The sequence below is a fragment of the Ascaphus truei genome, chromosome 5 (assembly GCF_040206685.1).
Source record: "Ascaphus truei isolate aAscTru1 chromosome 5, aAscTru1.hap1, whole genome shotgun sequence".
Taxonomy (NCBI): domain Eukaryota; kingdom Metazoa; phylum Chordata; class Amphibia; order Anura; family Ascaphidae; genus Ascaphus; species Ascaphus truei.
Window position 1 is genome coordinate 246,969,831 of NC_134487.1, and position 12,951 is coordinate 246,982,781.

At 45.7% G+C, this 12,951-nt stretch overlaps 1 protein-coding gene across 5 annotated transcripts in view; it reads right to left on the reverse strand.

Annotated features, from left to right (window-relative positions):
- Positions 1-12,951, reverse strand: part of TENM2 (teneurin transmembrane protein 2) — a 2,373,952-nt gene that overhangs the window by 1,512,042 nt on the left and 848,959 nt on the right. For all 5 annotated transcript variants that reach the window (XM_075601896.1, XM_075601894.1, XM_075601892.1 and 2 more), the window contains exon 4: positions 10,324-10,599. In XM_075601896.1, the coding sequence (XP_075458011.1) occupies positions 10,324-10,599 (276 nt within the window). The remainder of the gene's footprint in view (positions 1-10,323; positions 10,600-12,951) is intronic.

Consider the following 12,951-nt stretch of genomic DNA (forward strand, 5'->3'; position numbering starts at 1 on the left):
TAAGAATAACTGGTAAGAAGTTCTCTTAAGACAATTTCTTTAATTGCTGCATTCCATCTTATAATGTATACTTATGCTGTATATGTTAGATAATGAGTACATTGGTTGGACCCTGAAAAACAAGATTTCTGAAAAATACAGTACAGATTTCTGAAAAATACAGATTTCTGAAAAATATAGTAATACATCATTCAAAAAGGTTACCAATAGCTTTCGAAAAATGTTATGCTACTGTATCTCATCCGATGAATCCTGAAGGGGTTATCATAATGGGTATTGAAGCAACAATAATAATTAGATTATAATCTTGTCGGGGCAGGGACTCCTTTTCCTAAATGTAAGTTTTATGCCTAAAAGCACTTTTTCCCATTATGTGTTATTTGTATTATTTGTTATTTATATGATTATCACATGTATTACTGCTGTGAAGCGCTATGTACATTAATTGCACTATAAAAATAAAGATATACAAACATACAATAAATCTGGACACAAATTACAAATCACAAATTACAAACAGAGATGCCACAATGTGTCAATATAGACATTTACCTGCCTGCTTTTACTTACCTTTTCTAATATAAACAAATTATATTTTCATTATTTGCCCTTTTCCCATTATATATATATATATATATATATATATATATATATATATATATATATATATATATATATATATATATTCCTATAAAACAAAACAACAGGATAAAAAAGAGCATACCATGAGAGCACCGATATCGGCAGCCAGCTGTAGAATCCACCGACAGCTGGAGAAAACCTCAGTCAGTGATGCCATGTATAGTTGCATAAAGGTTGCGTGATGACTCAGATACCCAACGTATAGGGTATCTGCGTTATCACACAACCTTGATGCGATGCCGAGCTGTGCCATGTGAGATCTCCTGCCAGAACAGCTGATTATTGATCTAACAGGACTCCTTCTGGAACACGGATGCTGAAGTCTCACTGCAACTATACATGGCATCACTGACTGAGGATTTCTCCAGCGGACAGTTGATTCTACAGCCGGCTGCTGGATTGGTGCTCTCCTTCTACGCTCTTTTTTATCCTGTTTTTTGTAAGTGGGCATTTGTCTCCCCCTTCTTTTAATAAATTGTTTGTATTTTTGGTAATTTACTAGGGTTGTGAGCTTGTGTTTTTTTTGGTTTTTTTTAGATTTTCTTCATCTGGAAGGCATTCTTCCTTTTGTGAGTGGCCCCCTTCCTGCAATTTGGCTTTTTTCTCTATGATATAGGATCCATACTCCATATTGGGATTGTCCTAACACTTTTTCAGGACTTTATATGTGGACACTTGATGTATTTATTCTTATGGTCTATATGCACTTAATGCACATTTTTTAAAATTTAAATATATATATATATATATATATATATATATATATATATATATATATATATCATAATATATTTATCACTGTTGATTTCACTGTTATATATTCACAATATAGTTAGTGAGCACTTGTTTTCTCTTATCTATGTATATATTTCTATATTTGTGAAACATTTTCTTGTCTATTGTGTTTTTAAACTCATTATATATGAACCATACTCTTTCATTCCCACTAGTATATTTTTTCATTCCAACCATAGTGTCACCCATCATGTTATAGATACTACCTAAGAGCCATTTCTAATTTTATTTATAGTGTAATCTATTTTATAGAATACATGGATAACCTTGGTAATATATTCCAACTGGGCTCATTTGGGTTAATAAGATCAACCTCAGTTGCAAGCTGGACACTCCCCCACAATGATGCCTCGGCCGGCACTGTCTCCAGAAACGCGTCTTTTTATCTTTTGAACCGTGGCTCCGGAGACAGTGGGTATGGCTATATTTGTATGATGCTAGCACGTGATAGAAATATCTCACGGATCGGCAGGGTCCATGAGACCAGGACGGCCACCTGCATCGCGGTGGCGCCAACGCGCGAAGGACGGCAAACAGCCCAGCGTGGTTCGACTACGTTGAGCCGGCAACGGTCGAGGCCCAGTTGCTTCCACCCAGGATGGCAAGGACGGGTAAGATACCCACGGCAGCGAAGGGGAGGCGACGGGGCGAAAGGGTGAAAGCGCTTAGGCTTTGGATGGCATCCCAGGTAGTAAACACAGACCAGGGAGGCGCGGGCGAGGTGTCGAGGGGGGAAATACCGAGTGGCGCAACAGGCGTAGAGCAGACAGCAGCTGGGATAACCCATACACCAGACCCAGGAGCTTTTGGTACGGCAGAGAGGGCAAACCTCACAGCAGCATTAATGGGATTATTAAAGGTCTTGGAGCCGCAGGCATTGGTTCCTTTTGGAGCGGGAGCTAGGGACGCTGGCGCGGCATCAGGAGTGGCAGCAGCGTGGGGGGCGCACATCGGAGAGGTAGCCACAGCGCCGATTCCCACCCCGGCAGCCACCAACATGACCCCGGTGTCTCATAATCCACCTTCGGCCGGGGTCATTGGCACCGAGGGTTCCGTGGTTGGTGTCTTGGGCGGAGTACCTCCCCCAGCCGCGATCCCGGTGCCTCTTTTCACGGCCGGGGTTGCGACCCCGGTGCCTCTTCTCACGGCCGGGGTTGAGACCCCGGTGCCTCTTCACACGGCCGGGGTCGGGGACACCACGTCAAAACCAGCAATCCCCGCAGGGGCCTATTCGACGCCACAGGTGTGCGTCACTAACGAGCTAGGCACATACTTGACAAAAGAGGAAAAAGAGGCTATTTGGGCAGGGGATTTCGTGGAAATCTTATCCCTGTTACCCGATTACAGGGAGGCATTGGCGCGGTCTTATAAAAAAGGGGAGGCGAGGAAGGACGATATCGAGAAGCGGCTCTTCCCACGCACGTTCGCCAATTGGTCCCGCGCATTTAGAATTTTAGCCGCAGTGATCGGGGAAAAGTCCCCCCACTTATGTGCGGCGCTGTTTAAGTATGAGGATATGATTGGGGAGGCCCACCAGCGGCACGGGGGTGTGGGCTGGTGGTTTTACGATTTAAGATTTAGGCAGAAGATGGCGGCACACAAGGATAAGGTAACGTGGGTCATGAAGGAGACCGACCTCTGGATTGACCTGATTGGCTTATCGGACAAGCCAGCGCCCTTTCAGGGAGGGGGAGAGGGGGGGCGCGCTACCGCAAACACGGACAGACAGGGCGATAACCGGCCCGGGGTGTGCTGGGCCTTCAATGACGAGCGGTGCACATATGCAGTTTGTCGCTTCAAACACCAATGCGCCACTTGCGGAGGAGCCCATCCGCAAGCAAAGTGCTTTAAGAGCGGGGGACGCGGTTCCAAGAGGGGTGGGCGGCGGGCTGGCCAGCAAGGCACCTTCCCCTATAATCGTCCAAAGCCTGACCCCTTGGCTGGAAAGGTACCCAAATAGGGACGCAGCCTGGCTGCTCCTCGACGGGTTTTCCGAGGGGTTCAGAATCCCGTTTGTGCACCAGGCGGGATCAGGATTTGAGCGTAATTTGAAATCGGCAAGGGTTTACAGCGATGTGGCGAGGGAGAAGGTGGGTAAGGAGGTGGAGTTGGGGAGGATGGCGGGTCCATTCGCCTACCCCCCCCTCCCAGACTTGAGGATTTCCCCATTGGGGGTGGTCCCCAAAAAGGACCCGGGGGCATTCAGACTCATCCAACACTTATCCTATCCCGAAGGCTCGTCGGTGAACGACGGCATCGATCGCGAGCTGTGCTCGGTAAGTTACGCTAGCTTTGACCAAGCCGCAGCGATGGTGAGCGGTATGGGTCGGGGGGCTCTGCTGGCAAAGGCGGATATCAAATCCGCCTTCCGGCTGCTGCCGGTGCACCCTGACTGTTTCCACTTACTAGGTTGCGTGCTCGACGGCCAGTACTTTGTTGATTTGTGTCTTCCCATGGGTTGCGCGCTATCATGTTTCTACTTTGAGACTTTTAGCACGTTTCTCGAGTGGGTGGCTCGTTGCAGGGTTCAGGCCACGGGGTGCATGCATTACCTGGACGATTTTCTGTTCATGGGGCCGGCGGGATCAGACCTGTGCGCAAGATGGCTGTTTGAATTTTCAGCCATGGCTTGCGAGTTCGGAGTCCCGCTAGCCGACGAGAAGACAGTTGGCCCAACAACGGTAATCAGTTTTCTTGGGATCGAGATTGACTCTGCACGGATGGAGTACAAGCTTCCGCTGGATAAACTAGCGACCCTAAAAGGGCTCCTTCGGGAGTTCAGGGGTTTGAGGAAAACCTCGTTGCGTCACTTCCAAGCATTGTTGGGCCACCTGGTTTTTGCGGCTCGAATTATGCCGGTTGGCAGGGTTTTTTGGAGGTGCCTCGCGGCAGCAACCGCTGGGATCAGGCGTCCTCACCACTACATTCGTGTCACCCGTGAGATCCGCGAAGACCTACGGGTCTGGTCGGATTTCTTGGAGGCATACAATAGGAGAACCTTATGGCGGGGGCGTCCCTCGAGGAATGCAGAGCTGCAGCTGTTCACGGACGCGGCAGGCTCAGTAGGCTTCGGGGCATACTTCAACGGGGCATGGTGTGCCGAGCGCTGGCCCAAACACTGGAGGGAGTCCAATCTCATTAGGAACTTAACGTTCCTAGAGCTGTTCCCGTTGCTGGTCGCGGTGCGATTGTGGGGACAGTCTTTCAAAAACAGGGAGGTTGTTTTCTGGACCGACAACATGGGAGTGGTCGAGGCTGTGAATAACTTCGGTTCACGTTCCCCGCCGGTCGTGAATCTGCTGCGCAGCTTTGTCCTCTCATGTTTGCATCTGAACATATCGTTCCGGGCGCGTCATGTGCCGGGGGTCTCCAATAACATTGCCGACTCTTTATCCCGTTTACAGATGGGAGAGTTTCGGAAGTGGGCACCGGAATCAGACAGGGACGGCGCATCTTGCCCGACAGAGTTATGGGCGCTGGGGATACCGCAGTGATCAATCTAGTGCGAGCATCGGTAGCTCCGGGTACGTGGGAAGCCTATGCGGCCGCATGGAGGGAATACTTGTGCTTCTCAAGGGAAGTTGAAGGAGAGACGGGGGGGGGTCATGACAGTGATGCAATTCGTGATCGAGCTGGGGCGCAGGGGGTTGGCAGGGAGGACAATTAGCAGGAAACTGAGCGGGGTGTCATTCTTCTTGAGGCTGGGCGGTGAGACTGACGTCACTAAGGCGTTTGTAGTCAAGAGGGCCCTGGCGGGGCTTTTAAGGGGGGCACCGTCCAGCGACACCAGGAGACCAGTAACTCCGGCGTTATTGGAGGCGTTGGTTAAGATAACAGGGCTGGTCTGTTTTTCAACCTTCGAGGCGGAGCTTTTCAATGCGGCATTCACCTTGGCGTTCTTTGGAGCATTGCGTATAGGGGAGCTAGTATGCGCTTCTAAGAAAAGGGGCGGGGGCTTGCAGGCCAGGGACGTGGCGCTCGGGGCGGATTATTTGCAGCTTTTCATCCGGCGGTCCAAGACAGACCAAGCGGGCAGGGGGGCAGTGGTACCATTGCTAAGCCTGCCAGGGAAGTGTTTCTGCCCGGTGGGGGCTCGTAGGGCGTACTTACGAGTGTGGCCCACCAGGGACGGGCCTTTACTCGTTCACAGTGACGGGGTCCCATTATCCAGGTACCAGTTCTCACGGGTGTTCCGGATCTGCCTTGAACGCTTGGGGTTGGAAGCGGCCCAATTCGGGACTCACTCATTCAGGATTGGGGCCGCGACTGAGGCAGTGCGGGTTGGGCTGGCGGGGGAGGTGATACAGAGGATTGGGCGTTGGGGTTCCAGCAGGTACCGGTCCTATGTCAGGCCCGGGGCAGGCGCAGAACGGGTTTCGCTGGTGTGAACCTTTCTCTCTCTCTCTGTCCTTCCACCCCTGCCCCTCCCCCCCCCATCTTTCCTTCCTCCCCCCGCAGAGGCGGAGGCAACGGAGGTCTGGATCATCGGTGACTCGTTGATACACTGGGCGGAGAAGCGCGCGGCTCGTCGGCCTTACGGAACGGACCTCGGTTTGGGCGTAAAGGCTAGGGTTTTATGGTGGGGCGGGAGGGGGCTGCGGTGGGACCAGCTGCTACCGCGGCTCTTGATTCTAGCGAGGGACAGGAGACCCCCGCAGATCCTTCTCATTCACGCGGGAGGGAATGACGTGGCAGCAGTGCGCTCGGTCGACCTGATAGAGACCATTAAAAGGGACGTGGCACAGATGTTCGCTCGCTGGCCGGCGGTGCAGTTTGTGTGGTCTGACATAGTCCATAGGAAGGAGTGGCGGGGCGCCAGGTCACCACGGGCGGTGGATGGGGCACGGAGGAAGGTGAACAGGGCGGTCGGCAAGTTCGTGACGCAGTGCGGGGGCTGGATGATCAGACACCCCGACTTTGAAGCGACCGCAGGGGGGTTGTTGAGGGCAGACGGGGTTCACATGTCAGAGGTGGGATTAGATCTGTTTAACATCGGGTTACAGGAGGGATTGGAGAGGGTCTGGCGGTGGTTGGCGGCACGGCCCTAGTTTAAGGGGGATTAAATAGGGCCGTCGGTGGCGGCTCGTGGGGGGTGGGTGCTTGTTCTTGCCAGACTGGGAGCTGGGCCGTTTGAGCCCGGGGGGAGCACGAGTGGGCGAGGTCAGATAGTCATGACGTCGATAACCCGCTCGCGCAGACGGCAGCGGCGCGGGGGCCGGCCGACCCTCCCCCCTTCCTGTAAAGGTACATTCTGGCGGGGACTAGCATTTACCCCTCGTAATTTTAATAAATAGCCGCAGCCATTTTACCTCCATTACTGTCTCCTGTCGTTATTTGGGATTTCAAGGGGGCAAAGCGGGCGGCGGGGGGAACCGCCTGGCAGCCTCCCGGGTCAAGCGACCCCCCCCAGCCATGGGCGGGGGGCTATCATGACCAGGGGGGGCCGGCCTTCCTCCCCGCTGGCCCGCCCCCCGCACCGCCCTCCCCGTCACGGGGGGAGGGCCCTAGCCCCCTTTAATTTAAGGTCAAGCTGGCGGGGGCTCGTCCTCTTTGCCTCCCGCCAGCCAAATATCCCACCCACCCGTCCCTTTTGGTTAGGATAGGGCAATCTGGTGGTAACCGGCAGACAATATTAGGGGGTATGCTCGGTAGCTGGGACAAAGTGGGTATGTGATTGTAATACTTCTCTGTTCTGTTGCAGTATGGAAGTATGTTACTTTGCTGATCTGGAAAGGAACAAGGTTCCAAGCAGGAGGGGTCGTTGATCGGCTTTGCCTTTGTCGCGGCGGCTCGTGGGGGGTGGGTGCTTGTTCTTGCCAGACTGGGAGCTGGGCCGTTTGAGCCCGGGGGGAGCACGAGTGGGCGAGGTCAGATAGTCATGACGTCGATAACCCGCTCGCGCAGACGGCAGCGGCGCGGGGGCCGGCCGACCCTCCCCCCTTCCTGTAAAGGTACAATCTGGCGGGACTAGCATTTACCCCTCGTAATTTTAATAAATAGCCGCGGCCATTTTACCTCCATTACTGTCTCCTGTCGTTATTTGGGATTTCAAGGGGGCAAAGCGGGCGGCGGGGGGAACCGCCTGGCAGCCTCCCGGGTCATGATGCCTCAGCCGGCACTGTCTCCAGAAACGCGCCTTTTTATCTTTTGAACCGTGGCTCCGGAGACAGTGGGTATGGCTATATTTGTATGATGCTAGCACGTGATAGAAATATCTCACAACCCCTGAGGAATCAGAATAGTTCCGTAAGTCTCTATATTCCCCTTACACAGGTCTACTTTGTGGTGCCCAATCATGCAGCCGATCGTCGTCACTCAATGCACCTACATCTGGAGATACTGTGAGCAGACAAGCAGAGATGCTCGATACAGCATTGGAGCATGTATACTTATCAGCCTTCCATTTGAGTATACCATTTTGTATAAACTTCAATATTGTATTTTACTTGTGAGTGCATTTTACTACAGATGCAGCGGTCAATATTTTAACAAATCACAGCGCCATTTTCGTGTGCGCTGCTGTACTCCACGTGGCATGAATGCGGCTAATCGCCCAAGGCACACGTGTTTATCGCAGTTGCTTTGTTTGAATTTCATGGATTGTGTGCAATTAAGTGCAATGAAATGAATGAATTGTAATGTGTACAGTACTGTGCTACTGTGCTGCTGTGTCAATTTCAGGTGTTTAAAAACCAGAACACTAAAATGCCATTTTATGCACTCGCCTGGACTCGCGTCTTAAGACGGTACGGTTGGAAGAAATCCCGCTCCATGACATGGGTATTCCGAGGTATACACCGCGTGATTTGTTAAAATAATGGCCGCTGCATCTCTATATGTTTCTTACCTTTGAAGATAAAGGATTCTATATTATTGGAAAAGTGTTTTAGCACTGTCATCTTTTTTAGGGAAATATATATGTATATATTCATTTTAAAATAGAGTTGATCATGAAGTTAAGTAGATTGTGAAGGCACAAACAAAGCGATTTGCTTTGGGAAACACATTGCAGCAAACTAGAAAAATAAACTGAATTAGAAAATAATAACTGTTCTTTCAGGATATTCTTTGACATATAAGACTTTCTGAGGGTTGAGCAGGCACTGTTGGTAATTAAAAAAACCCTTACTGTAGGTAAAATAAATTATTTGTAGTAGGTACATCATGCATTAATGCTTTGAGCAACAATCTCACAGATCATACCGTCATATATTGGTACACATACTGTATGTGAGCCCCCAAAACAGATTAGAGAGCTCCAGAATAACTCACATTTGATTATATAAAATCACATGTATCAGTACAGAAATGTTATCAGTGATTTTGTTTTCTAAATGTGAATATACATTAATATATAACTAGGCTTTCTTTTGCATGCTCCCTAGGTAGACTAGACAACCCGTCTGAAAGTTATATGCATTTGCTTTGCCAAAACAATCAATAAAACCTTGACAAAACAGCCAATACGTATTTTGTTGTAAAATAATTGTTTTTCAAGACTGTGTGTTAAACCTCCTTAGAATATTAAGATTCTTGCCAACGATTGTATTTTTGTATACTATAATTGTATTTTAATCAAAATATAAAAACGGTAACCAATGTTAACCATGAAGCCTCATAGAATGAACCTTAAAATGCAGCAGATAACAAAGTTGCAGTAATGTCTCAAAATTATGATGTAGAATTAGCTATACTTGGTGAGACTTGACCATTGAAGTGAATGGCCTTACTGTTTGGCTCTACTGCCTCCACATTTACCTTTTGTTTAAAAAAAAAAATACTGTACAAAACCTTAACCAAACCATTCAAGATCATACGCTCAGTGCTGTTTTTCAAAGATTATATTGTTTTATATAATAGTGCACATTAGAAATGTGTGAAACATTTGCACAAGTTGGTTAAACTTGCAAATTGACATTCCACGCACGTGAACATTTTGTGAAATTGTCAACATTCCCAAATATTTGCCCACACTACAAAATGATGTTAGTGGTAAGGAAAGAAGTTCCTAGATAATAAATACTATAAGGTAAGTAGTTTTGCGATAAGAAAAAAGGAAGATTACAATCATTGACTCTCTCTATCTTAATATCAATTTGTATTAAAATTAACAAACTAAACTGAGAAACATTTACACATCTCTAGTGCAAATGCATCAAGGAATCAGGTGATCTCTAGAATTTAGTTCTTATCAAATGTTGATTATGCAAAAATTAAAAATACATTTTAAAATGTTATGCACAAAGTGCAAGTTATAATATATATATATATATATATATATATATATATATATATATATATATATATATATATATATATATATATATACACATACATATAATATGAGTAAGGGTCTTTCTTTATACATGCTTCATACTGTGCATGTAGTTCAATTGTTGCCTTAGAAATGTTATGGAATATTTATGGAACACTGGTGAAGTTAATGTCAACCAATACTAGGAAGAAATATTACCAGTTTTTTAAATAACATGTAATGAATGATCTCAATTAAAAGTCTGACAAACTATTGATATTTCTATCTAATTCTAAAAAGTATAAATGTAGTAATAAGTACTCTTTTGGTGTATTTTACTGCAATTAGCTTTGGCTCATTTGTGTTCTGTATTTGCTCAATAAAAAGATCTAAATGCTGTTACACAGGTACATTAACTTTTTAATTTAAAACCAACAAGTTAATAAATAATATCTTATACTCAAATGTTTTACTGGGAATTGTTTATATCAAGTTAATCAGGTTTGTAACGGAATGTTGTCTAAGATACTTGAAATACAGTAAAAGGGTAATGAATTCCTCCATTAAAAAAAAAAAACATATTTCATTTATGTTTAAATGAAGAAAAATCTGTATTTAAAATGTAGGCCTACCGTTCTCCTCATCGGACTTATTTTCATTGTCAGAGTCAGTCAGTGTTAGGGCTGAGTTTTCGCGACTTGACAGACCGGAGCTACGCCTGGATTTTATCCCTCTCCCCCATAATCGTATAGCATGCTCTGGAGACATTCCTCCCTCTGTATCTGAGTCGGCATCAGACCCTGCGCTCAGGGAATAACCTTGATGAAGTATTCCTATGTCCGAGCAGTAGCCACTTCGATGAGGGGAGGGCTCACAGATTCCTAGTTCTGCCAGGGTGAAGTTAGTTCCTAAGAGAACAGTAAAAAATGTAAAGTTGAAACCTAAGCGATTTTTTCAAGTTTCTAAAAAAAAAAAGTAATAAAATAGAAATGAAAACTCACAATCTTTGATCCTTCATTGGCAAAGTATTGACAACATATACTACAGTGGTATCACCATAAAAATGTTGTACAGTTGGACTGCAAGATGATGGGCATTTTCATTTTTATCCTGTATGTATTTCATTTTGAAGGTTCTTCTTTTTGTGACTGTACTTTTGGTCAGCTAGTCCTTCAAAGTATACCCGAATACTTAATCTAATCAAATAATTATTGATTGAATGTTGTGCATCGAATGCAATCTTTCAGATTGTAAAAATAGATTAAAAGCTATGTCTATTTCAGAAATTATAACCAGCATCAGTTTCTACCATTTTCTAATATTTCTACAATTTCAGCATCAGTTGAGAGTATTCCAGGCAACAAGAAATAGCTAACTAGTTAGTAGAGATGGGCGAATCCATCCAAATCTGTTTCCCAGTTTTTTTTCACATTTTCAACCCAAAATTCATGTTGCGGTGTAAAATCCCCAACGGATTTGGCCAGTTTTAATCCGCTCTGATTTATAAAAAAAAAAACATTGGTTACAACCTGTGGACGGATTTGTAGAATCCAATCTGCGGATTCAGCAATCCGTCGGTGGATTCCTAAAATTGCTGAATCCGCAGATTGGATTCTACAAATCCATCCATGAGTTCCACTCCATCGTGCAGAGTGTATTGGTAATAATAATAAAAAAATCACAAAATGCGAATCGCCCTTTTTTGAGATTGATCTGCTGAAATCAGCGGATCAACGAAACCGGTCGATCTGCTGCGAATCCAAATCCGCCCCCAAAATTTACTTTACAAAGGTGATGTAAATGAAATATTCATTGACAAACAATAATTTAGCAATGAATGCATCTTTTTTCAATCTACTATGAAAACCCATAAATAAAAATAGTCAGTGCATTTTTATAGTGCTTACTATACCTCTTATATTCATGTAGTGTGAAAATATAAATATACCAAAAAAAATCCAGGCTATCAAACCACAAAAAAATTAATATTCTCTTTGATTGTTGAGACTCAGTATATACATCCACACAGTTTTTTTTAATTATAACAGTTTAAAAAGCACAGAGTGAGATCAGTTTAATCAATTAGCTACATTCTTTAGCTACAAGAGGGTATGAAGCCTGTCCATTACAATACAATATTAAACTGAAGAGTTGATGCTACAATAAATACTTATGTTATTCATGAGAGAGTGTCTGTTATAAATCTTGCTGCACTGGTGCCACTTTAAGTCAGCGATATAGACCTTTGCCATTTTCCCCTAAAAATGGTAATGGATCTTTCCCTCTATACAGCACAGAGCAACTGCCCATTTTACATTTTTATTTGTCTGTATTCCTGAACTCTGGATAGTACTGTGGCTGGTAATCATGAAGTTGTGATGCAGAAAATTGTACCCAATCTTGTGGTAGCTGCCATTGACTTGAATATTAGTATCAGTGCCACCACATCAGCAGAAATAGCGGGGAAACTAGTGGAGGAAGTAAGGGAGGGCTTGTTTCCCCTAAACCTGTTTTAGCGGACAAAAAAGGGAGGCACACAGATTTAGTTGCAAAAAAGATTACTAAGACTTTACTCCATGCTTATAGCAGACCAAATAATGTTGCAGGGACACAGTCCCTTCTTCAGATGAGTGCCACCCGTATAATACTTGTATAATATAACCCTGGAGTACTTACACTACCAACTGTAACTCATCACCAGTAACTCATCTGAAGAGGAGTGGAAGCATTGCAGACACTCGTGGAACTTTACCCCTCAACTTTATTATTGTTTGAACCAGTGTGTGAGTGGCATCCACAACCAGAGTTAGGGTCAAACTCTGGGACTGAGAGTGAGGCAGTGTAGACTACAATGGAAGTGCGTCAGCATGATAGCACTGGTTACATTCTTGCTGCTGCTGCTACTGTTGCTAACGTTGTTCCAATTGAGGAGGAGGAAGGCACAGCTAGTGGGGAAGTTGAGAAGCAGGGTCGAGGTCAGGCCACTACTGTGAATAATGAAGGGAGAAAGGAGGGAACAGTGTCCAGAAGGAAAACCCCATCTACCCCCCAAAGGAAGAGGGCACACACATCCTGGGTGTGGATATATTTTAGTCTGCAACCCCAGGGAATTGTACATGGTTCAGGAAAGGTCTACTTTACTATATGTAGTGCCACCATTCATAGCAGGAAAGCAAATGCCCATTTGGGACCATCGCCCTGCTTAGCCACCTGTGCCACCATCACATGGAGACTTGGAAATGCCACAGATTGAAGTCACC